The sequence below is a fragment of the Leptonotus elevatus genome, chromosome 2, assembly GCF_054856555.1.
Source record: "Leptonotus elevatus isolate MCC_2025b chromosome 2, RoL_Lele_1.0, whole genome shotgun sequence".
Lineage (NCBI taxonomy): Eukaryota > Metazoa > Chordata > Actinopteri > Syngnathiformes > Syngnathidae > Leptonotus > Leptonotus elevatus.
Genome location: NC_141240.1, coordinates 19,646,367 through 19,669,802, shown reverse-complemented (window position 1 = coordinate 19,669,802; position 23,436 = coordinate 19,646,367). Strand labels below are relative to the sequence as shown.

General features: G+C 38.9%; 3 protein-coding genes across 5 annotated transcripts; 1 reads left to right on the top strand and 2 right to left on the bottom strand.

The window, feature by feature from the left end:
* Positions 1-710: 710 nt before the first annotated feature.
* LOC147178721 (calcipressin-1-like) lies at positions 711-7,541 on the bottom strand. Of its 2 annotated transcripts, XM_086067133.1 has the most exons (5): positions 7,349-7,541; positions 6,966-7,122; positions 2,834-3,007; positions 2,591-2,750; positions 711-1,869 (listed from the first exon to the last, which is right to left on the bottom strand). In XM_086067133.1, exons 2-5 carry the CDS (start codon positions 7,089-7,091, stop codon positions 1,670-1,672), a joined length of 660 nt encoding a protein of 219 aa, XP_085923259.1. In that variant the 5' UTR covers positions 7,092-7,122; positions 7,349-7,541; the 3' UTR covers positions 711-1,669. The 2 variants fall into 2 exon arrangements, with proteins under 2 accessions (XP_085923259.1, XP_085923260.1); XM_086067134.1 differs by lacking the exons at positions 6,966-7,122; positions 7,349-7,541 and adding an exon at positions 3,898-6,951.
* An 812-nt stretch (positions 7,542-8,353) lies between these two features.
* On the top strand, positions 8,354-19,843 carry LOC147178720 (uncharacterized). The gene is made up of 6 exons (XM_086067130.1): positions 8,354-11,837; positions 16,534-16,643; positions 17,142-17,267; positions 17,830-17,936; positions 18,314-18,495; positions 18,577-19,843. Exons 1-6 carry the CDS (start codon positions 8,871-8,873, stop codon positions 18,736-18,738), a joined length of 3,654 nt encoding a protein of 1,217 aa, XP_085923256.1. The 5' UTR covers positions 8,354-8,870; the 3' UTR covers positions 18,739-19,843.
* Positions 19,844-20,529: 686 nt separating this feature from the next.
* On the bottom strand, positions 20,530-22,920 carry slx9 (SLX9 ribosome biogenesis factor). Of its 2 annotated transcripts, XM_086067132.1 has the most exons (7): positions 22,807-22,920; positions 22,633-22,721; positions 21,917-22,037; positions 21,749-21,820; positions 21,152-21,326; positions 20,919-20,984; positions 20,530-20,843 (listed from the first exon to the last, which is right to left on the bottom strand). In XM_086067132.1, the coding sequence occupies exons 2-7, from the start codon at positions 22,693-22,695 to the stop codon at positions 20,711-20,713; spliced, it is 630 nt and encodes a 209-aa protein (XP_085923258.1). In that variant the 5' UTR covers positions 22,696-22,721; positions 22,807-22,920; the 3' UTR covers positions 20,530-20,710. The 2 variants fall into 2 exon arrangements, with proteins under 2 accessions (XP_085923258.1, XP_085923257.1); XM_086067131.1 differs by having other exon boundaries at positions 22,633-22,914.
* Positions 22,921-23,436: the final 516 nt, after the last annotated feature.

The following is a 23,436-nucleotide window of genomic DNA, read 5'->3' as shown; positions in this document are numbered from 1 at the left end:
GGAGTATTGACTTAAAAAACAAACACTTAATTTAACTCGCAGACGTGTATGTTGTCTTAAGATCATTGACAGAAAAGCAGATGTGGGGGAACTGGAAATCATTTATTTCATGGCATATATAACTTAGGAAAGTACAACCAGTAGATCATTGCATGATCACAAAATGTCAGTGCTGACTGACAGAATGCTCTTATACATTTGCTCTGATGTCATACTGCTCTCGAGGGCATCATTGCACAGTACAGATTCGGGAGCGCTGTATGACGTCACTTATGATTGAATACATGCACATTCGGGTGCCGTCAGAAATCATCGGGGATGCCGCGGTTTATCCAGTTAAATTGTCCTACAACTACAACAGATATACATACCCATTGATCACCCCACATGCCACATCTATGTTGTTACTCTATCTATGCCAGCGATAGTGACAATCAGAGCAATTAAATGCTCTTCCATTATATGTCCAAGAGACAATAAACCTGTATGTTGACCTGTTTCCATTCATAGAGTAAGTCATAGCTATCTGTGTGGAATATATCAGCTTCGTGTTCAATTAAACAGGCCCAGGTTTCACACCGATTGTCACTTTGTGAGTAGATTGAGACATTATAATTTCAGTATTCATACTTGTGCTTGATGATGCACTGTGTAAGATGTCTTCATGTAAACCGAGTGCCTTGGCTCAATAAAGCTTGGAAACACTGAAGTGTAATACGCAATTCATATTTTTTTTATTGGCTTGGAGGCTCAGCAACAGTGATTTCTAAATCAGAATAATTCTTAGCACATCATATGAAGCCAAACTGACTAGAAAGGTGGCCCAGTTTTGTTTTTTGTGTTTATTTTGGGCATGGCTAGAAAAGGTCAAACCAAACTACCATGTCACATAATACAGATGTAGAAGGCCTTGCTGTGTCTGTCATACATGGACAGTTGTGTAGATGAATGAAACACAGAACAAGTCTAACAATTCCTTGCTAGTTTACAAGAAAAAAGACACTTTCAATACATCTTAACATAGAAATGATAACAGGAAGAACACTGCGAACAGTACATTCTCATTTTCAGAGGAATATTAGATTGTGAAGCAGCACATGTTGACTACACATACGCCACACAAAACAGTTACAATAGTAAAGATGTGATGTCGCACACACACCATCTTAAGTTACCACCATGACAATCCAAAATGTTGTGGCGGGTAATATGTAGCTTTTGTATTTTATTGAAAAGCAATTTTTTCCCCCACCCAAAACTTGAGTAATGCTTGCAAGAATGATACTGCATTTATGTTGCGTGGGAATCTTTTGTCAATTACAAGCGTATCTCATGCACACATTAGTAATAGCACATCTAACAAATCCATAAACCAAGTTTCCAACCATATTATGAAGCGTGAACATAATGTTTTACACACCTCAAAATTAGTATTCCATCATCCCAAAACCTCAAATTAGAGAGTTGTTATCGTACGGCTGAACTTCTCAAAAATAAGTTCCAATCTTTCCCAAAAGACACAAATACAGCATCTGATCCTAAGTTCGCCTCCTTGCTAACGGGACAATGCAGCACCTCCCAAGGTACCTTCCCAAATTCAGAGAGCAAGCCTCAGAGAGCACATCTTCTGCGCTGCATGAATGACATCATGAGGATGATTTCACAGCTGTCACTCCAGTGCTGATAACTGCTCGACATTGTGCGTGTAATCGGGTCGGCGCGTCTGGACGATCTTGGGCCGCGGGGGGCGCGCCATGTTGTCCGGGTCGCTGTCATCTCGAGCCAAGCTGTCGCCGAGCTCTTCTTTGCAAACATGGACCACGACACTGGGGGTGGTTGACGTGGCTGTGTGGAGCTCGTATTTGTCGCCTGGAGACAGTGGCAGAATAAAATACTATTCTTTCTACCGAATTTTCAGATAAATAAATACATTTTCATACAAATCTTACAGTGTACATGTAAAAGTTTACTGATTAGTTTTTTCTAAATTTGAGGTAAAAAAAAAAATCGCAATAATCAATTTATAGATTTGTATCGGGATTAATCGGTATCGAATCGTGATACGAATCGAATCCCCAGGTACTAGGCAATTCACACCCCTAGACAACAGCAAGAGATATTGGCAGAGATGTACTAGACAACAGCAAGAGATATTGGCAGAGATGTACAGTAAACTGCATGGAGAAAGTGAAGGAAAGAATAATGTGGTGTCCTGAGCTTAACTTTATTTATAAATCACTTTAAAACAACCATCACTGCATACAAAGTGCTTAAATGGAGTAAAAATCAGGCATGCCAAATACAAAAGAAAACAAAAGAAATGAATTCATAAATATCAGGTAAGTAAATGAGTAAAACTATTTTGACCTCCGAGACGCAACCTTAATGACGTACCGTGATGGCGCTAGGGGGTCAGAAATGTCTGCAGCCACGGTAAAGCACCTCCAGCACTTTACATTACATTTTAAAATATTGTGCATTCATTTAATAAAGTTCTCAAACCTAAATCTGATTACAGTAGTACATTTGTGCACATGAGCCAAGTCTGCAATGATAAGAAGATGTAAAGATAGAACCGGTTCAAATGTACCTGGTCCTAGTTTCGAAATGGCACACAGCAGGTCATAGTTGACAACAGGCATGGCGTCCTGAGACTGCTCCCAGCCAACTGGAGGTGAGGCAGGTGGGGAGATAAGGAACTGCTTCTCTGGCTTTGGAGGCTCAAGTCTCGGACTCCCAATGTGGACAGACTGCAAAGAAATGACAATGACAATAAGTCCAGGCAATATTTACGGTCCATTAAAAAAAAAAAAGTGTCTCTCGCTGACATCACCTGAGCAAAGTAGAGGCGCATCTCTTTGCCATGAAAATCAGTTTTGTGTAGTCGCAGTCTCGCCTCTGCCGCAGCCAGCGCATCGCTGAAATTAATCCTGACCCGGCGGAAGGACTTGAAGTACTGGAACTGAACATCTTGGTCAAAAGAATGGAATAAAGCCTCAAAGCTGGCCTGCAGTGAGGTGGAGGGGAAGAGTACGAGAGTGTGAGAGAGAAGGACTCACAAATTGATTTAACAATGACTGCTCATCATCATTTCCATCATTTTACAGCAGCGGACCCCAACCCTTTTTTGTGCCACAAACTGGTTTCATGGAAAGACATATTTCAATGGACTGGATTACAAAAAAATAACAACAAAGGCTTGTCATTTAATGCCAGGTGCTTGGGCTCCATGTGCCGATGCCGTTTTGATGTCTTCATTGCCTCATTTGTGAGCAAGTTAGGACATATTAGGATATTAAGCAGAGTGGGTTTGATGCATATGAGATGACTAGCAGTAAATATGTGCCTTAAGCAGGACTGGCAATATGCATTTTCCTTTTCTAGAAAATTGGAGGTTCACCTTCTGTTACATTATTTGGTCTGTTTGCAATGGCGCTCAACACATTTGTTTGTTTTTTAACTCATGGTTGCTAGTATAGATGTATCTTGGCTGACTTTTTTGGAAATTAGAGTTTTGACAGAGATGCATGCCCTGTGACCAGTCCAGGGTGTACCCTAATAAGGTTAAGCAATATCAAAAATGGACAGCTATATGCATGGATGTGTACAATCACTGCTTATCTCACACTGTGCCTGGATTAGGATATTAAAAAAAGGACACATGATCCTCCTTTTATTCAGGCAGACACAGTCAACAACAGTGTGCTAAAAAGCTAAAATCACACAAAGAAGGTTAGTAGCAATAAGGTCTTTGAAAGAGGAGGCATGAATACACCAAAACCGCTAACAAAAAAAGGAGTTGTCCCAGACAATAAGTACAAGTGACCATTTCTGTCTAATACTGCTGGGAAGCGTCACATTATAACCAATAAGCAGAAGAGCAGAAATTTTGCTTACCTGAGCATCAGGATGAGTAAACACTTCCTGATTAGACACTGAGGCGACCAGACATAAGTGGTTACACTTGGTGGTTTTGATGTGCATGACGGGACGCCAAAATCTTCTCCACTTAATGATTGAATTTGGGGTTGCCAAGAGGCTCTTGAAAGACAGCTGAGGGGATGATGAAGAGGAAGGAGAGCAATGGGAAGGTCGGGGACGCGTAACCTTCCCCAGGGTGACAGGTGAGAAGTAATCTGATGCCCCAAAGCAAGAAAACAGGGGAAGTTTGGTTTTTGGCTGAGTCCCTTTCTTCAAGCTTCCTCTGTCCTGACACTGCCCCAAATGTAGATTCCAATGTCATCCCAAATCAAGCATCTACTGTATCTGCTTTATAAATGATCCATCAGCTCGGAGGCAATCTGTAAATTGAATGTATTTTCCAGGCATTTGGGTGTGGAGAAATGACTTATTTAGTCTTGTCTCTCACGCTAGCTGCATTGCTCTCTCTCCCTTTTTTTTCTTCTCATCACGCCCCTTCTAAAACACATTGACGCACTGCCCTCTAACTCAGCGATTCGCTGAGTTCCAACAGACAGGGAGATAGGGAGGCGTTTGTCTATTTTCTCAACAGATATAATTGGATGCCGACCGATCAGACGGAAATACGGACAGTGTGTGTATGAAGAGGTAAGTAATGACATCACCTGATGTCTGACACATCAAACGTTACGTTCAAATGTGGCAAAAAATAACCCCTTGGCAAGTCACACTGGCTTACACACAAAGACCTTTGAGGGCATGTACAAGACATACATGTGAATAAGCCAGAGGGAGAAAGACAGCAGAGAGAGAACAGCTGAGAAAAAGAACAGATGGCAGCTGAATAGAGGCAGAAAAAAAAGGAATGGAAAGAGTAACAGAGACATGACGGGTAGGAAGAATGCAAGCTGGAGGGGTGAAGTACTGCTCATGGAAAGTATGCGGCATGATAACGCGCTTTTATGAGGTATTAATAGCAAAGAGCGTGAAGAGAAAATTGTGTGATGTTATAGGGCTAACAAGTTAAGTTTAGCATTTGCATTCATTAGTTTGCCACTTTCCATTCCTATTCACCCAGTATTTCTGTTGTGGCATTATGACTGTAGCTTTAAGGAAACATATGCAGTGTTTCACAATTTAAAACAATTTGTGCCATTCAAATGACCAAGTGTTGTGTATTTTTGTGTTATTCAGACAGCAGCATTGATCATTCAATGTGTAAAGAGTAAAGACATTCGATTCCTTCATTCCATCCACCACTTGTGACCAAAAGTTTAAGGCGATTTGATAAGTCTCCTGTAGGGAAAGCTTATCATGAACTTATAATTAATGGTCCCTTCCTGGCTGGAACCACTTGAAGGCACAATTAATTTTCATGTTCTTATACATGTACAAACAATTCTTCCAGTGAGAGTCAGGCTGCTGCGCAACCCCCATTCTATACCACAACCAAAACAACATGCACAGTGGAAAATGTTGTAACCTGAAGAGTCAGCTGACTCAGGAACCCTTACAGGCATTGTGTAAAAAGCACCAGGATCATAGAGAGGAGGAAGAAACATAATCACTACTATTTTTCCCCTTGGAGAAAATAACTCACAATTTACTTTCATTTAATGGTTTTATCTAACAAAGATACACTACTGTATCGTGTTAAAAAAAAAAAGAAGAACAAGTTGTCTCTAGAGAAAAGGACACTCACTTCAGTTTTACTGTTTGCATCTCATCAACGTGGCCAATATTCAAGATCTTGCTTTATCAAAACTTGTCCATACACGCTTTTGTAAAATTTGAGGAATATTGAGTCTACTTATGACTTGGAGGTTTAGGAAAAGTAGATATTTTCCCAATATATATATCAAACATGATGTGAGCAATGATACAGTATGAACAAACAATGGGTTGTACTGTATGCACTGTATCCAAGATCTCCCAATTGCCTGCGAGCTTAGCAAGCATCCTGCCTGTTTCCACTGACTCAGACTTTCCAGTCTGATTAACATTGCAAACATCAGCATTTCGAATATTCAAATGAGAAAATATTGACAATTTTGAATACGCTGGATCTTCAATTTGCTCTGTTGAGAAAACAGTAATTGTTTCCATTTGCTGAATTTATTTAACGCTGACAGTGCAGGTGTGATTGACACTTCTTATTAGAGGGGAAGTCAAGTCCAAATTTTTCTTGACAATAATGTGTTTTATGTGCCTCTAATAGTCAAAACACAACATTCTGATTAATATTGCGTTTGTGTAATATGAGATTAGCAGCAAAATCCACCACACCCGGGTTTTTTTTTTTTTCATTTCAAGGGGCGGCCATTTTGCCACTTGCTGTCAACTGAAAATTACATCACAGTTGCTTAGGGCTCAGGTAATAAGACCAACTTTAACACACCTGCTCCCCATTTATAACATAGACCTTGTAACACAAGCGAGTCACGTGACACCGCGGAGTGAAATGGCTAATTGGGCCCCATTTCAATATCGACGTTATTTGTACGCAAGCCTTTTGGACATCTAATGGCTTCCTGTTGAGTTTTGACGGGATTGTAAAGCTAGATAATTACGTAATACAAGCTGCACAAATGACTTTGGTACACTGTAGAAAAGTGTCACTTCACTGTTGTCACATGTAAAGCCATAATAAAATATTGACAAAATCTGTGAGGGATTTACTTGCTTTAGAGAGATATACTGTCAATCATAAACATTCTTTTTGTGCCTGTTTGCAAAATATATTAGCACGTGCGTGTGAATTTAGGAATAAGCGGCATTAACATTGTACAATTTGTAGGTTGTTAATTTACGAGGGAAGACACATTCAATATGGCGGACATGTTTACGTATTCCAGAAACGTGACAATTCCCTCAAAGCGCACGCTCAATAACAAATCTATTATCGCCACCTACTGGGCACCAAAATTCACTGCTTGTTGGTTTATGCTCGTTAGAACTTATTCAATTACACTGAAATAAATGTAAATTAAACAAATACAAAGGGCCTTTTCAGGCATCAGCCAATTTAACATTTGTCTTCTTACCTTCAAGCGTCCGTCGTTAAATAAATCCTCCGGCATTTTGTAAGCAACAAGGGCGTTTGGTAAAGCATTAACCTGAACATTCACCGCCGTCGCGTCCTCTTCGCAAACATTCTCTGATTGCTGCATTGCTAGTTGTTTATTTTGTCGAAAGTGCTTTCTGGTGACACACAGACAGAAAGCAGCTTTAGCGTCGAACACGCCCACTATCCATTATACTTTCAGTGTAAAGAGCTAATATTGATCAATTGTTTTACAATCGCATCTATCCATTACGCTTCACGCTCTTCAACACTTCCAGGCAATGTGGTCCCGAACGAATAGCTAACTACTGTTCTGTCTTAAAAACCGCTACAAGCCGGACACAGCACGCAGGATAAACTGACCAGGAAACGGAGTAGACGACGCTAAACGACCACAGTCTGTCCCATTCCGTGAATTTCTCGTCTGTTCCACACCCGAACGTAAACACTACACCATTTAACAGAATGTAGCAACAATCCAGGCTATGTACTGTACTGTAGTTTTTTGTTTGCTGAATGACTGTGGAGAATAGCGGAAGTGGCGTCATTCAGCAGAGCAGCTGATTTCAGTCTCCACCATGCGTCTAGCGTTTCACCTGACGTCACATCTTGCGATTCAACCATTTTCAAGTTACAAAAAAATAATAAGTAACAAATAATTGTCCAAACTACAGACCGTGGGGGCATTTGTGTCCCACGGCATTTACGAAAATGTACATTTCACGTGGCAAAAGAGGCACGTTTAAAAAAAAAAAAACACATTGAGGTGGGTAGTTAGAAGGGAGGGTGTCGAAAAAATAGGTGCCACTACTAATTAATTGGTTTATGTGCTGCAAAGCTTTCCTAGGTATGCACACAGATACAAACACAAGACACAAACCACCTATTCATGACTAAAATAACAACATTTCTCTTTAAATCACTGGTGAATAAAGATCATTCAATTTTGGAAGCAAACATTTGTTTCTTCCTTTTTCTGATATCGTCTTCATTATCTCCAACTTATACTGGTAACTGTTTTAAAAATGGTCAACTTTCTACAGTTTGCTCTTGTTTTGGTCGCTACATGCAGATTGCAACCAACTATTGACACCACCACTAAGTGGGATCTAAAACCACATTGTCGGGTGAGTGAATCACTAAACTATTGGTAACATATTTTCAAATGTAATTGTGATGGATTACCAACAGTTTGATGTCTTTTTAGCAGTAGGGCCTACTGTCTGGTGTATAGCTTCTACTGAAATTATGCTGGGGTTTAAGCTCCGAGTCATGTGGGGATCAGGCTTGGTTTAATCCTCCAGAGAGTGAGAGAGAGTGTGGGTGTAAGTGCGTGATTTGAGAGAGACATAGAGAGAGAGAGAAAGAGTGAGGGAGGTCTGATAGATTTTGTTGTCTAACTCAGCTTAAGGTGCAGTACGCTTTTTGGCTTTCAACAGGGAAAGACTGACTGCAGCTCCTGAATTTCACTGCCTAAAAATTAGTGGATGTCTCAAAATTTTGAGTTTTTAACTTTGACTTGTCATCCAAAAGGTATTTTTTTGTATTGCACCTTCAAACTCTGGACTGACCAAAATCTTACTACACCCGGCTGGGAGGTACCTTCCCTAAAGTTTCAGCCGTTTTTGGAACTATCATTTGAATTTGATTATATTTTATTTCATTTAATCTACATCTATTCTTCATTTTGTGCCTTGTCATTTTAAATCTGGAATATTGTCATCTCGCATTCGTTGTCAGGAACACTCTGACATTCAGGATTTAGACTAACTTGTGAACTGAAAATAAATATTTTTGGAATTCATTTTTTAAATCTGGGATTCTGAACCCCTTAGACAGATCTTTGATCTCAGAAACTGTCCATTCAGACCTTTTAACTTTTGCAATGGCTCAGTCAGACTTCTGGCCAAACCCAGACTTATCAAACGCCACTGTTGTCCACAATCCTGTCACTTTTTCTTCAGATGCAAATAACCAGAGAGGAAAAAATGAAGGGGACGGAGAAGAGGAAGATGAAGAGGTCGAACTTGCTGAAGAGGTGGGGGAGGACATTTTGTTAATGGCTGAGGCAGGAGATGGACAAGCTGAAAAAGAAAGTGCAGATCAAGCTGAACAGGAAGAAATGGGAATTCTCTCAATGGCACTGGTACCAAACCAAATGACAAGAGAGAAAGAGGAAGATCGGGAAAGACGGGAGGAGAGTGGAGAGGAAGGAGCATCTGAGCAACCTGATTTAAGGCACGGACAGACTCAGAAAGAGACCCGAGTCAAAGAGGAAGCAATGGCAACATTGACTGGAAATTTGTGCCAATTCTCAGCAGAAGTGCAACTTGAAGATGACAACAACAAGGAGGAAGGTCATGAAAATGACAACAATGCTCAACATTTGAAAATGGTCGAGAGTACAGATCTATTAGTGGAAGATGTAAAAGAAGCCCAGACAGCTGTTGAGAATTATACAGAGATCAGTGCCAACATTCTAGTTTTAGGAAGCGAAAAGGAGCATGTAGATGCAGAGCAATCGGCAACCGAGGTTATTATCCAAGAAGAAGAACGCTCAAATGACATAGAGATGGTGAGTGCTGAAAACCAGAATGATTTCTTAACTGTTTTACAAGGTGAGAAAAGCCAACATTGTGAAGGTGAAGATGGAAAAAAAGAGGCTAACATGGTTAAGGAAGAGATTAAGAAAGAGAGTAAAAAAATGCAGCATGACGAGTATTTAAACAAAACGTGTCACATTCAAAGAATGGTAGAAGATGAGAAAGGGCAACACAAAGAAGAAAATACGGAGCATGAAAAACGGGAGGAATCAATCGATTGCAAAGACGTCATCCAGGAAGAGGAAAGGTTTCATGAAACAAACACAGAGACAGATGTTTCGTTTCAGCCTTCAACAAGAGCAGAAGAAGGAAATGACAGACACAAAAATGAAGAGCATGGAGAGCGAGAGCAATTGTGTGATGTTGAGGAGAAATCACACGGAGAGCAACTATCACATGACATAAATATAGTGACAGAACATTTGGCGAGTCACAACACGACATTGGAAGATAACGAAGATGAAAATGCAACAAGTGAAGAACAAAACACTCACGAGACAAGGAAAATAAGAGTAAATGCGACGGTGGAAGAAGAGCACCCGATCACACTGACCCTGGAGGAATCTGCTCACAGTGCTCAAGCCTCAGTTTGCAATTTACAGGATTCCCGCAAAAATGCAGAGGCATTGAATGAGGCAACTCAAAGTGATCAAAAATCACCTACAAATTCTCAGGATTTCCTTGAAGGTGCTGTGACAACAGCTGAGGATGCCAACAGTGCTCATGACTCGGCTACAATTTCCCAAGAGTACCATCAAGCTGCATCGACCACTGACGAAGGTGACAATAATGTAGAGGATTCCCTCGAGGTTCAAACCTCAGTTAATAATTCACAGTCCAATGAAGGTTGGCAGATGGAAGATGCTAGGACATCCGCCCATTTAGAGGACCACGTGAAAGATGTCAGCATCGAGTTAGCAATGCTGGTCAAAAGTAAAGACCATTCCTGCCAGGCTTCGCATACAAGTGTCGGTAGCATAGCTCAATGTTCTTCTGTTGAATCCGCAGCCATTCACATCAGCCAGTTGATTGACATGGTGAAACATAGTGAAACTACCCCAAGTGACAACAGGAATAACTCAACAGACCTGGAACTGACCAACAACTTATTTCAGAAAGAGGTCCTGAATATGGAGATGCAGGAGTTGGTCACGATGGCAGCTTCAGACAAAGAAATCAAGCCAAGTCCGAAAACTGAAGAACCATCAGAAATTGCATTGATATCTTCCTTAGATCAACCAGAGAAGGACATTCACAGTGAAGGATTTGAGACATCAGAAATAAAGGAACACAAAGAAAATATTTCCTTCACGGAATTAGATGGAGATGACCAAACCCCAGAGGAGAAAGAAGAGCTGGATAACACCACTGAGTTTGACCACCAGATTGAGGATATGCATTTAATCGGCCAACAAGATGATACGGAGCACGACACAGGATCAGAGAAAGAGCTGAAACTCCCAGGAGAAGAGCTCAAGTCGGAGGAATCCATAGTTGATGGCCTCAAACATGTACAAGATCAATCTGGGCTGCCTCTCGGCAAACAACAAGGAGAAAGTGATGATGTGAAGGACACGCAAGGTCAAGATGAGATTGCAGAACCTGTGACCATTTTAGATGATGAGAGTGAAAAGACAGACAAGAGTCAAAACAGAGAACTTGAAGAGCCGGCGAATGTTGAGGCAAAAGATGCCACAGATAACAAGTCAGAAGCACACGAAGATGAGAAACCAGTTAAAGAAGAGTTAGACCTGGATCTAAATGGAACTGTCAAAGAATTCAAACAAGCCACGGAAAATGGGATCATTTGTCCTGATACGCAGTCGATAAATAAGGAAGTGAAACTCTTGTCCACTAGGAAAAAGGATACCGCGTGGATTAAAACAAAGCAAGAAGAACCAGGTGCATCGCTGGAAGGAAAAGACCAGAAAGAGAATCCAATAAGAACAGACGTCAGAGAATCTTTAACCGACACCTTAAATCTACTCGCGAGGGATGCATGGATGAAGGAGCTGAAGTCCGTCATTCAAGATGAAGTTCTTCCCAAAAAGAAAGACGACCAGGTGAAGAAAAAGAGAGTGGTGCTGTTGGAGGATGGACAGTCATTCTTTCCTCATCGGGAGTGGCAGACAGAGAAGCCACGAGAGATGATTTCACCGGAAGTGGTGGACAGTCTTTTGCCTCCTGTGCAGGATCACACAACGGCAACAGCACATGACCAAGAAAATGAGATCTCACTTTACGTCAAGGTAACATGATCTAACATAGAGTTTGCGATATATATATTTTTTAGCTTACGATAATGGAAGGGATTTCCCTATATTTGGGCCCAGGAGGCGGTTCCGTATCGACACCTTCGTTAGAAACCTAATTCAAGAAATTAGCTCATTTACTGCCATTGACGGTTATAGACGTCAAAAAATCATTTGAACTATTTCAATTTTTTTATTGTACATTTAGAACAGATATAAAATGTGTTATTAATCGTGAGTTAACTATTGCAGTCATGCGATTAATTACGATTAAAAAATGTAATCGCCTGACGCCCCTAATTTTCAACCATCATCTAGTCAGGCGATTACATTTTTTAAATTGTAATTAATCGCGTGACTTCACTAGTTAACTCACGATTAATCACACATGTTATATCTGTTCTAAATGTACAATAAAAATGTTTCTAGGTTTTCATACTTTTGTTAACAAAAGTGGGGGGAGGGAATGTCAAACTAATAGGAATAGTTCAAATGAATTTTTGACGTTTATAGCCGTCAAAGGCAGTGAATGAGTTAGTTTGAATGAACATCAAACCTGAGTTCAGTAGAATACTAGTCTTCTTCTCGATCCTTATCTCCAATATGTGGGTAGACAAGGCTGCTGTTTCTTATTTCCCCCCAGGATTCACACCTTTCTTTTTTATCTACTGTACTATTGTGACACACCAGGCTGACTTCAAATGCTGCTTAGCTCTAACAAAGTAGCAACTTAGCAAGTATAGTAGTAAAACTGTAAAGATCAACAAGCCATTTGCAGATATACAGGTGCTTGTCAAAAAAATAGAATACAGTACTGTATCCTCAAAAAGTTGAATAACTTCCGTAATTCCATTCAAAAAGTCAAACTTTCATAAATTATAGATTCAGGGTATACAACTTAAGTGATTTCAAATATTTATTTATTTTTACATTATTTGGGCTTCCAGCTCATAATACCTATGAAAACAGGATGTCAAAACATTTGAATAATGTGAAGAAATCCCCATGCATACTTTCCAGTGTTTTGCATGAAAAAAAAAGATGGATGGATGGTATTTTCAAATCAATATGTCAATCTTCAATAGTTGATTGGGTTCCCTTTGCCTTAACCACTGCCTGGATGCGCCGTGGCATTACCTGGAAACCCAGGCTTTCTTGATGCTTACTGCTCTTTGTTTTTGGGTCTGGTGGCCATCATTTTCCTCTTGATGGTACTGTATTACAAGAGGAAAACGAGGGCCACAATATAGTAGAACATCCTGTTTTCATGGGTTTTATGAGCTGGAAGTCCAAATAATGAAAAAAAAACAGAAACAAACAAATGCTTGAAATCACTTGAGTTGGGGGCCCTGAATCTATCATTAATTTCATATAAATTATTCAACTTTTTGAGGATATTCAAATTGTTTGACAAGCACCTGTATATTAAGATATAATTCTTGAAAGTGGTGCTGTGGTTGTTTTAATGTGTGTGCGTGCATGTGTGTGTGACAATGTGTGTTGATACTGCTCGAGAGAGAGAGAGTGGCAATCCGGATAAGCTTACCTGTTACCTGTATTTTCAATTCCATCTGACCTGACAGACGAACATATACTAGCCACTTAGAAAGAAATACCTGCACAATCACAATAACCTTAGTTTAAAGTAATGCAATCAAATGGGACGACTACATCTACGTAACTAAAACAATATGTTTCAGTTCATATAAAAGGAATACAATGCCTAATAGCAAATCATGTCAGTTTATAAGAGCACAGCGCTATTGAGGTTCAGTAGAGGTGGCGAAAGTACTCACACTGTGACTGTACTTAACTAGAAATACACATACTTTGGTAAAAGTGTAAGCATTGATTCAACTCCTGTACTTAACGTAAAAGTAAAAAAGTTAAATAAAAACTACTAAAAAATAGTTGCTTCATGTATCAATTTGCCCAAAAATATCCCTGGCCAATAGTTTTCAGACTAGATTTGGGTTCATATTTCCCGCCCTCTCTCTCTGCGGATGTGACGTCATGTGCGCATTGTGTACGCGACGAAGGGGTTGCGTAGTTTAATTATTCAGCTACAGGTGGCAGTAGCGATTTGAATTTTCTGCGTTCGGCAGCTTGAAATACATAATTAAACACTTTTTTTTTTTAACCATCAATTAAATGAAATACCCGTTTTGATGACTTAAAAGTATAACTACACAACACACATTGTGAGCTGAGATAAGTGCCAGTTATTTGTTTTGCACAACCCCAAATAAAACAAATTCAACTTCATATATTTTGAAACGGGTGTCGTACATAGACAAATTCTGGCAGCAATTCATGTGGACTCGTCAGAGGAGAGATTCAGGCATCTTGTCGTGCCTCAGTCACTGCTCTGTTTTAAACTAACTTTAAACTAGAGCAAGAATTAGCCAACATGATAGTTTGGGGCAACTTGTCTCATCATTTTGGGGTTTGTTGTCACATATGCAAAGAATGGGCCAATGAAAATTGCACCTCAGGCAACTCTGTTTACGTATGCCAGAAATGTCCTTCAGATGATGAGTCTGAAGAGTGAGGAAATTAGTTTGCCAGGTTTTGTTTCATTTAAAAAAAAATATTTTCCAGTTGTTGGAACTACAGTATGCCCACACGTGGGGACGGGTTTAAGTTTTAATTAACCAAAAAGCTTTTTTTTAAATTCTATTTAATCTCAGAATTTCCAATTTAAAGGAAGTAAAACGGGCATTTGAGTCTGAGAGCTTACATGGCAGCAGTTCCTAAGGACTTTTATGTATTTCATAATATTTTTGTTTAAGTTTGTTCAATGACTATAGTAAAATGTCAAGATCAATGACAAACAATTTGTCTGGCTGTAAAAACAAACAAAAACAAAACAAGGATAATTTTGTCCTTGTTTTATTAGTTGCAAAATCCAGTGTGACATCTTACCCCATATAGTGTGACAACTTACCCATTGGTGGGGCAAAATGGCACATGTTCACTCCCTCTATTTGATGGCTTATAACTCTGCACTGACACAAAGTATGAAAATGACATGAATACAAAAAATATACATAAGACTTTGGTCTTTCATCGAGCATACATTTTGTTTGTATATGATGTATTGATTCCAAGAAATAGATAAAAGTATAAAAAGTGATACAACTAGCCCAGGTCTAGTTTTTTATATAAAAATATAGACTAGTAACAAAGTAGTTGTCCATTATTACTTCCTGCCATTGCCAGTAGGAAGTTTTAATACCTTGAAAAAATTTGCTAATACTGTATGTGAGACCTGCTTGTCTCACAGTCGACAAAAAGTGCCTTTGTCACGGAATTTGTTGGATAACTGAAAAAAGTTCAAACTCAACCTCTGAGGTGATGTTTGAATTGTTTCTTAAAAGTGCACAAATATAAATAATGATGTCATATTGGTCTTGCATATATCCATGTAAACAAGTTGAGAGCAATGATTTGGAGTGTAAGAATGTTATACTGCTGGAGTTAGAAGGCTAATCTCTGCATTCTCACTGTGTAAGCTGATTAGCCTGCTGTTTGGTGTTCAGAATTGTGGACTCGGTAGTCCTGGAAGCAGCACACTTACTGTACGCACATCCATCACCTTCACATGATATTTCTTTGTTATACTGTATGATTTTAGAAGTGCTTACATTCCAACTAGTACTTTGTGAGTTTCTATGACTGAAGTCAAAGGTAACGAGTTCACTCTGTATGGAGTGACAGAGACACGACTTGAATGATCTGACTTTACATTTGCTGTTCCACTTAAATCCTGCAGATGTGCCAAAAGTTACTCACACTCTGTACTTAAGCAAAAGTACAGATTGTATGTGTGTAAAAATGACTGGTAGAAGTTGGGAGACCGGGAACAGTTGTAAGTAACATGGGTCTGTTTAAACACTTGTTAGGAATCACTTCATTCACCTTGCATATGCTGAGTTGAAGTTTAGTCCTCAGTCCACATGTGAAAAAGAAGGGTCATAGTAACCACGGGAACAAATGTGAAGGAAAATATCATTTTGAGCAAAGAAAGATTTTTTTGTTTTTGCTTATTTTTGTCATTACATAACCTGCTTTGAATATTCCACAAACATATGCTATTAATCAGAATGGCGTGTTTAGACTGTAGTGGGGGCACATTGAACAAATGATTGTAAAGACACATTTTTAAATACCACCATGGATGGGCAATATCTTGCTTTACTTTGGAAAATTGTTGGCATTTATGCTCCCAGGTGTGTGTGTGTTCCTCCATGTTGCTGTTGTTCCGGTTTTTTTCTGTCTTTAATTTACATCTATTTTTTTATGTTGTGTTGTCATCTGCATATGTTATTTATTCTTTATTTTTTTTTATCTTGTGTTGTTATCTACGGCTGTTGAAAAAAGTAGCAAGTCTGTCTATTTTGATTAAGAAAAGAATAGTAAATACAAGCATCCGGAGTAAAAAGTCATGAGGAAAATAAATATTCAAGTACAGACACCTTAAAAATCTCAAGTGCAGTAATCAAGTATTTGTACTTCATTACTCCTACCACGGAAAAACACAATCATCAGAGCTAATAGCTGGCACAGCTACCTTTGTAAGATATCATTCAAAAGAAATGATTGTTGTTAAGCATCGACACGTTCAGATAACAACATTCTTCATTTGTGCATTTGTGTGTGTGCGTGCGTGTGTGTGTGTGTGTGCATGTAGGCAGGCAGCGATGGGGAAAGCATCGGTAACTGCCCATTCTCTCAGCGACTTTTTATGATACTCTGGCTCAAAGGAGTCATCTTCAATGTCACCACCGTTGACCTCAAGCGGTAATTTTTACTGTTGAACATTTTAAGAACAACACTTTTCCATTGTATGTGGCTTTAGAACTTATTGTGCGCAGTGTTGAGAGGGGCCTCGATTCCATGGTTACGAATAGCGCTCAGTGGCATAAGAATATAAAGCAGCACAAGAAGCCATACGCTTTGTTTTCATTTGATTGTTTTATATTTATGGCCTGGATTTTTTTTTTAGGATACAATTACTACAGTAATCACCCGCTACATCATTGTTCACCTATCGACTCCCACTATATTGCTGATTTCTGTTAAACATAAATCTTTTTTTGTGTTGAGGTACAAAATATTACAGCATGTGGGAAGGGTATTTTAAGGCTTAAACTATGTTTACAGTAAATTAAAGAGCCACTGAGTATAGTTCTGTATATTCATTCACATATGGTAGGTTCCGAAGCGTTTTATTTATTTATTTTTATTTTGCGCATGAACTTCTGACCTGACCTGGCATGTTATATTTTGTACTGTCAGAAAACCTGCTGATTTACAAGATCTGGCGCCTGGCACCAACCCTCCATTTATGACCTTTAATGGAGATGTCAAGGTTGATGTCAACAAGATAGAGGAGTTCCTGGAGGAGAAACTGGCCCCACCGCGGTACACAAACATGAGCACGCTACACAATAATAAGTAGAAGTGGCTGAAGTACTCACGCTCTGAAGTACAGATGCTTGTTTTGAAAATTGATTTGCTGTTTTAAATGTAATTAAGGATGTTTTATCTGATCAACCAATGGGCGAATAGTTCAACCCAAGACAAATTTAGTGCGGCCCCCTCATTTGAATAACATTTCATAACACATTTCATACAGACAGCGTCTGCAGCATGAAATAAATAAATATGAGAGCAGAGTGTTTCTATTTAAGGATTTAAATTTTATTCTATGTCTATATTTATTTTTGTATTTATTTCTATGATTATTTACATAGCTATTTTATTTTTTTAATCTCATTTATTTATTTTTTACTTTTACTTATTTATGGGTATATGCTTTGTATATATTTTGTTGTTTTTATTTCCATTTAGATTTTTTTTGTAATTATTGAATTATATTTTATATGTATTTATTTATTTATTTTATTTTATTTATTATTTTTGGCATTTTTGTTCCTCCATAATTCTGTCACAATTTTTTTTGATTTTATTGTTTTATCCCCAGCTACCCAAGACTGTCACCGAAACATCCGGAAGCCAACACAGCTGGCATTGATGTATTTGCCAAGTTCTCAGCTTACATCAAGAACCCAAGGAAAGACACCAACGACGGTAAGATACAGAGAGGTTCGACCATTTCTCTTGTAAAGCTACAGAAACCATAATGTGTGTTGAATCCATGTTTCTGTTGGCTTTAGCTTTTTTTAACTCGAGTCCTATCTGTACTTCAATGTGAACTGTATCCATCCATCACTGAAGTCATGGTGAGCTGGAGCTTATCTCAGCTGACTTTGGGCAAGAAGGAGGGTACAACCTGAACTGGTCATCAGCCAATCACAGGGCACTGTGATGATGCTTGTTTCATTCCTGTGATGATGGAAAGATAAGAGTTGAATCCTTAGCGTGCAGGTGTCAAACTGAAGACCCACGAGCCAGATACGACCCACCAAAGTTACTGAGTGAATCTTCATTCTCACCCGTGTGTTCAGCCTTAGAGAAAGCACTGCTGAAGTCTCTTCGGCATCTCGACGACTTCCTGCGGACTCCCCTACCAGCTGAGATCGATGGCGATGCCTTGGGAGATGTCCCGGAGTCCACCAGGAGCTTCCTGGACGGACCAGAGCTCACCCTGGCCGACTGCAACCTGCTTCCTAAATTACACATCCTGAAGGTTCGCTGCTCTTCATTGCATTTACTGGACAGAACATCTGCAATGGCTTCCTACTTCAAGGGCTCCCTTTCCTCTTTCCAGGTGGTCGCCAAGAAATATCGTGGATTTGAGATCCCTGCAGAGATGACAGGCGTTTGGCGGTACTTGAACTGTGCCTATCAGAAAGAGGAATTCAACAGCACCTGCCCAGCCGAGAGGGAAATTGAGTTTGCCTATGCTGATGTTGTTAAAAAGGTTAAATAAGGTCAAGAGATCCAGTGGTCGAGATCAAGGGTGGGCAAAGTATGGCCAGGGGGCCACATACAGCACAATTGATTCATCTGGCCCACCAGGTATTTATATTGTCAAGATGCTTGTAATATTTGTTGCAGTAATCTAGCCGATTTCCCAAACACTTTGTTAATTGCATTTATTATTATTTTTTATTGATTTTGTATTAATTTGTTAAATAATGGATTTATTGTAGATAAACATTTGAGTAAAATTACTTTTTTTTTTTAAATAATTAGGGATATGAAAAATGCCACTTTAATTTGACTAAATAGTTGATTAACTGAGAAGTATATTATAAATAATGGTATTATTTGATTAAAGCAATTTCACATTTAAAACATTTGACAATTGTTAAATAATTGATTAGTTCTTATTATATTGGTTTAAATAATTGGCTTATAATATTAAATGACTTAAAAATCAGTCTGAATTCCAGAAATGACAATGCATTACTTTATTATCAAAATTAACTATTACAGATAATTAATAGACACACATTTGAACTTTTTTTTGTTTTTGTTTTTAAACTTCATCTACAAATGACCTGGCCCTTCTGTCCGTTTTCAAAATCAAATGTGGCCCTTCTGAACACAAAAGTTTGCTCATCCCTGATCTAGATGAAAAGATGACAAACGAGGACTTTGCCACTTGGTCAGCATCTCAATCCTAGAAGCGGCAGACACCTGGTCTGATTAAAACCTACCGTGTCCATTCTGCATGTGCTTTTGCTTTTTCTTTTCGTTCAGATAATGGCTGAGCCAGTGCGCTGGAAAAACAAGCATGTTTGTGTATTTCACAGTGTAAGCTTAGCAAACAAGGAATCAAGTTTATTTTTTATTTTTTGGAAGTTAGACCAAATATCTGTACTATCGCTAACTCATATTTCCATTGTTTTTGTTACACACCTATTTTAATACTGTATTAGATCATGAATTATTATGCTACAATTATGATCAGCTGAGCCTTTTGCACTGAAAATTTATTGTGAAACTTTTAATGATCACTAATTGTTTATGAGTGTGACCACTCCACACAATATGGAAACTGTCAAATCCTTAATAAAGACATCTTATTACGCTCATTTCATGACCTTGAATTGTATTTGTTTGGGTCGATCAACTAAAAAAATATATATAATTACACATTGCTATCAGCGGGTCGTTAAAAGAGAGCAATGGCCTTATGACAGCCATCAGCGGCCACATATAGACTATAGAAGCCCCCACAATGCAAAAATCGATAGTACTTGTCTTAGTTCGAAAGGTATTGAAACTATTTGTTCCTTGTTTTTAGGTAAGCAAATGTAGTGAAGCGGCTACATCTAATTGATTGAAGTCAGTTGCAAATATATTGCAAATGTTGCCTTACATTAACTGCAGGCCTGTGCCTCATTGACTTAACACTGCTAAGAAATGTATTTCAGGGGAAGTCATCAATCTTCGTAGGCTTGTGAAGCCCTTTGGTGATTACGGGCTCTGTAGATAAATTTGACTTGGCTAGCTAGCACAACATATCGTAACTTACAAAAACTATTCTTTAGTCACTGAAAAAAAGAAAAAAGAAGAAACAATGTGCTGTTTTTGTGCTCAAGCCAAAGCAATAATGGTATTTCTTTGGTGACATCTCGTGGCATCTTGGTGCCAAGGAAACAATTTGAACTTAAGTTGCTCATGTCAATTAGACAAAAGGTTTCTATAGGCAATTTTTGGGTGGGCCACAAATGATAGATTTTCACTATTTGTGTTCAAGTACATGCAGCAATTACACACATTGAAAGCAGACTTTTATTGTCATCAGCTAAAAACTGTTATGAAAAGCTGTCAGTTGAGTCTGTGTTGACATTATAGGCCCAAATTTTCAACAACAACAAAAAACAGTAAACACGGGTTCCATAATGGAGGAACGCTAATCTATGTTTTGAATGCTTTACGTAATAATCTTCTTACTGATTATTACTGGAACCTTCTTCTAAATGCTTTAGTCTCTTCCTCAGATGCTCAGAAATGTCGATGAGAGGATTCCTTTTGCTGCTGAGGATTTTTACCGCCTCACCAAACCTACTGATTTCTGACTCCCTGTAGTAAGAACATAAAAAAATAACCACATTTCATTTGATGTAATGACAATGAATAATAAAAAAAAAAGCTTACAAGAGTTTCCGTTTTTGTTGGGGCCTCATCTGACTGAAATCGGTTACTGCAGGCTTCTTGATTGGCCTGCATTTGAGAGGGGGAGTGATTAGTCAGAAGTATTACTGCATAAAAACATACATCATATTCACCAACAATGTTGCATCCTGACCATTTTCAAACATAAAATGTCACATGTCGAACTTGTGTGTCAAAACTCTACATGACTGCACATGTATTTTAGGTCGACTTACACTTTGCTTTTCCGGCGAGCTGTAGGGGCTAAGCGTGCCGTATGAGCTGGGGCGATGAGCTCGGACAGCTCAGGCAGGGCTTCCGCAAGCACACTCATGTCTCCCACTACCGGAGTGGCCTGTCGCCGGGCCTGTGCCGCTTGACGCTCCTTTGTCAGCTTGATGTTGCTGATCTCTGCGGAGGAAACGCAAACACGGTGAACAGGCAGGTAAAACCCCGTTACTGCCAAGCAGTAAGGCTTGGTTACTTTCCATAGCATTTTCAATGTCAAAAGTTGTAAATGGGAGCTATTATATGCAATATACATAAGCAGTCAAAGGTTTGCACGGACATGACTGTGCCTGTTGGCCTTCACCATTTCTTCCTTCTTTTTTTTTTTTTAACCATTGCTCATGATTTGTGCCTCATCACCAGTCAATTCAATTTACCGCAGGTGGACTTTAATCAAGTTGTACAAACTCTTTGTGACAAATAAGGAATTTTCATTAAACAGTTTTGTTACCTACAGCATGCTTGAGTCTCTGAATTAAAGCACAAACAAAATAAACAAACATTTCCTTGGAACACCCAATGTGATGAAAAATATATTAACTTACTGTTTAGCCATCGTTCCCTCCTTTCTTTCATCTTTTCTTTCTTCGACTTTAATTTTTTTGCTTCAGAAGTACCTTTAAAACAAACACACACACAAAGCGTTTGCTTGCTAAATATGGCATAAGGCAAGCTAAAATATTAAATGTCACAAAGATGTTGGCAAAGCTTACCTATCTTGGCAGGTATGGGGGCTACTGGCGGGTCTTTGAATGTTAATGTTTGCCTGAGGGCCTCTGGAGCAATTTCTGTACCAGAAAATATCCCATCAGGGGAAGACATTTGGTTTCGGGCCTGCAGAGTTAAGCAGAAGAATTAAGGGTGGTGATATATATTAATTTGGCAATCACTAGCTAAGACGATCAACTATGTTAATATAAAACTTGTTTTCATCTGAAGATTAAATAACATTATTATCGATCTAAAACAGTAATTGTATCAATATGTGATAAGACTTTACATCAACAAAATATCAATTAATATATTAAAACAATTTCAAAATGATTACCAAATGGCTTACAAGAGGGCTCCAAAGTAACGGTTTTTTTCCCTGTTGTTGTTTCATACAGTGGACCCTAAGCCTAACCTGAAATTTTAGGGGTGCAAGTAGAACATTTACTGTAAATTGACTTGCAACGTGTGTTAATTGTCTTGCTCATGGACATCTAGACAGGTATCTCACCAAAGTCCACACAACTATATTACCTTCAACCCAAGATTGTACTATACTGGTTTGATTCAGTGACAATGTGGTTATGTTTTTTCCGCTGTCACTGTTTAGAAGCCAACTGCGGTCAGATCAAATGCAGATTGTTATTCTACTCATAATGTGTTTTAGAATAAGAAATACTTAGCAAAGTACAGCGGACGTCATTCAGTCGCTACTTACTTGTATCTTCCCGTCAACTTTAGAAGAGCCATTTCCCACATGTGAAAGACTTGACTGATGCATTTGGAAGGAGACAGGCTCGTCCGACCCTTTGGACGAAGCAGAGCCCGGCAGCCACGTTAGCTTCACAGCTTTCTGGTGCAACTTCTGCCGGACGTTCTTAATTTTACCAACCATTTTTCCGGCAAGTCAAGCTGATTTTGCGATTTTGTGAAAATAATTGTCTTCAAAAAGTCGACCTCGGGTTCCTTTAACGCAAGAGAAAGTCTTCTTTGTCCACTAACGTCTAATATAGCCTGGCTTTATTGAGCACTTAGCGCCGCCTTGTGTTCTGGGGTCAAAACTACCCTGATGCTATTCACTGTTCTGTACAGTAGCCTGAAATTCAGAGATGGGAGACGAAAAACAAAAGTACTGACATTCTCTACTTGAGTACAATTACTTGTGTAACAAAAAAAAAAAACTTTGGCAAAAGTATTCACTCAAATAATTGCTCAAGTAAAAGTAAAAAAGTAGAGGCTCTGAAATGTACTTGACAAGTAAAAAGTATTTTTTACCGGATGTATCAGTCTACGTCTATTTGAAATATATTAGCTAGCTAATGGAGCCAAAACAGGTACATTTCGTCCAGATGACTCTGTCTTGCCCTGTGTCGAGTCCACAGTATTAAGTATCACTCGCTGGACCCTGTGTAACGCTTCATATGATTGGTGGAGCCAGGAGACATTGACGCTGCTTTCTTCTAGATCAAGTATTTTAATCGTTTTCGTGCATTAAAAAAAAGAAGAGAAAAAGTAACGACCT

Excerpts from the sequence above, each read along its gene's own strand:
- LOC147178721 (XM_086067133.1), bottom strand. The coding sequence starts at position 7,091 with ATGCAGCAATCAGAGAATGTTTGCGAAGAGGACGCGACGGCGGTGAAT. Across the intron at positions 3,008-6,965 it reads TTAACGACGGACGCTTGAAG|GCCAGCTTTGAGGCTTTATT; the intron begins GTAAGAAGACAA and ends ACCTCACTGCAG. Across the intron at positions 1,870-2,590 it reads CATTTCGAAACTAGGACCAG|GCGACAAATACGAGCTCCAC; the intron begins GTACATTTGAAC and ends CACTGTCTCCAG.
- LOC147178720 (XM_086067130.1), top strand. The coding sequence starts at position 8,871 with ATGGCTCAGTCAGACTTCTGGCCAAACCCAGACTTATCAAACGCCACT. Across the intron at positions 17,937-18,313 it reads AAGGAAAGACACCAACGACG|CCTTAGAGAAAGCACTGCTG; the intron begins GTAAGATACAGA and ends CCGTGTGTTCAG. Across the intron at positions 18,496-18,576 it reads CTAAATTACACATCCTGAAG|GTGGTCGCCAAGAAATATCG; the intron begins GTTCGCTGCTCT and ends TCCTCTTTCCAG.
- slx9 (XM_086067131.1), bottom strand. The coding sequence starts at position 22,809 with ATGGTTGGTAAAATTAAGAACGTCCGGCAGAAGTTGCACCAGAAAGCT. Across the intron at positions 22,038-22,632 it reads AAGTTGACGGGAAGATACAA|GCCCGAAACCAAATGTCTTC; the intron begins GTAAGTAGCGAC and ends TTAACTCTGCAG. Across the intron at positions 20,844-20,918 it reads CAACAAAAACGGAAACTCTT|GGAGTCAGAAATCAGTAGGT; the intron begins GTAAGCTTTTTT and ends TTCTTACTACAG.